Source organism: Diaphorina citri, unplaced genomic scaffold (genome assembly GCF_000475195.1).
Source record: "Diaphorina citri unplaced genomic scaffold, Diaci psyllid genome assembly version 1.1 scaffold13820, whole genome shotgun sequence".
Lineage (NCBI taxonomy): Eukaryota > Metazoa > Arthropoda > Insecta > Hemiptera > Psyllidae > Diaphorina > Diaphorina citri.
In genome coordinates, this window is record NW_007391187.1 from 1 (window position 1) to 1,302 (window position 1,302).

Sequence of the window (1,302 nt, forward strand, 5' to 3'; positions counted from 1 at the left end):
CAATGAAGAATCTCCAGCTGATCAAGACGAAACAAATTCCACGACCACACTGGATAAATCTCACATTCAAAAGGAAATCGCCAATAATTTGCCGAAAGTATGGAGAATACTCATCGAACTACTAAACACGCACCAAGAACAATATGAAAATAACGACGTCAATGAAAACTTCGAAAGTTGTTACAAAAACATAAAAACAAACACAGGGAAAACGCATCAAGTGATAAGCGTCTCTCAAACATTCATCCGCCTCAAGCATCTGATTCTAGAAAAGAATCATCTGACAAATCAACTAGCCAAGTTGAAAACTCTGAATAACCATCTGGAAATCCGACTCAATCATTCGGAACAAAGATTGAACACCGTAACCACAGAATTGAAGAAAACATGGAACGTGGTGAACAAACTCAAGTTGCAGCACAAACAACTCTACACGCACGAGAAAATATTGAAATACGAACTCAAACACAAACGAAACATAATCAATGATTTGAAAATAGATCTGGAATATGTGAGAGAGAAGTGGGATCTTGTCAAAGAGAAAAATGAGCAGAATGAATTGGACTACAAGGTGTTGAGAAAAGAGTTTGCGCTGAGGAGATTGCAATATGATGGTGGCCGCTCGACTAGTGAAAGTGGAATCAGTACAGACACTGAGGATGATAATGTTGAGATTGTGGAAACTAATGATGAATCAGAAGATGACAAATCAGAAGTAGTGGAAACTCAAAGTGAACATGATGTGCCTCATACGAATTCTGTCATGTCAATAGAGGAAGATGACCAAGACGAGGTGGAGGAGCTTGAGAGTGAAACCAATGTCAGTGCTATCAATAATGAACAGGAGGTCGAGAGAACAGAAGTGACTGACAATACAAGTGCCGTGATACCTTCTAGAGAAACAATTGAAAATGAAGCTGTACCTGTGAGCGTATCTCCACAAGAAGACATTGTAGACACCATTACCACTTCGCGAACAGATCATATCGAGTCACACCAAGAAATCAACAGCTCTCGAGAAACCAAAGAAATCCCAGGGACCAGTGATGCCAATGTCAATTACTCCCAGCAATTTCTAAACAACAAAATCACAATAAAGACAATAGGAGGCAAGATTAAGGTTGTCGCTGAACACATTTCCACGGAAGATAAGCCTGAAGACAAAGCAAACTTGAACGAACCAAGTCCTTGTGAAACTAGTCATGAAAAAGACATTGTCAAGGAAAACGTTGTAGATTATGAAGCGACAAAACAAACACGAACAGAATCTCCATCTGAAGAGCAGAAATCCAAACAGTTGAT

At 39.4% G+C, this 1,302-nt stretch overlaps 1 protein-coding gene across 1 annotated transcript; it reads left to right on the forward strand.

Moving 5' to 3' along the window:
- Window positions 1-4: 4 nt before the first annotated feature.
- On the forward strand, window positions 5-1,296 carry LOC103523008 (FK506-binding protein 5-like; the record flags this gene model as incomplete). The annotated part of the gene is made up of 1 exon (XM_008488086.1): window positions 5-1,296. A coding segment is annotated over one exon (1,292 nt), but the record flags the coding sequence as incomplete, so codon positions are not given.
- Between the last annotated feature and the right edge of the window lie 6 nt (window positions 1,297-1,302).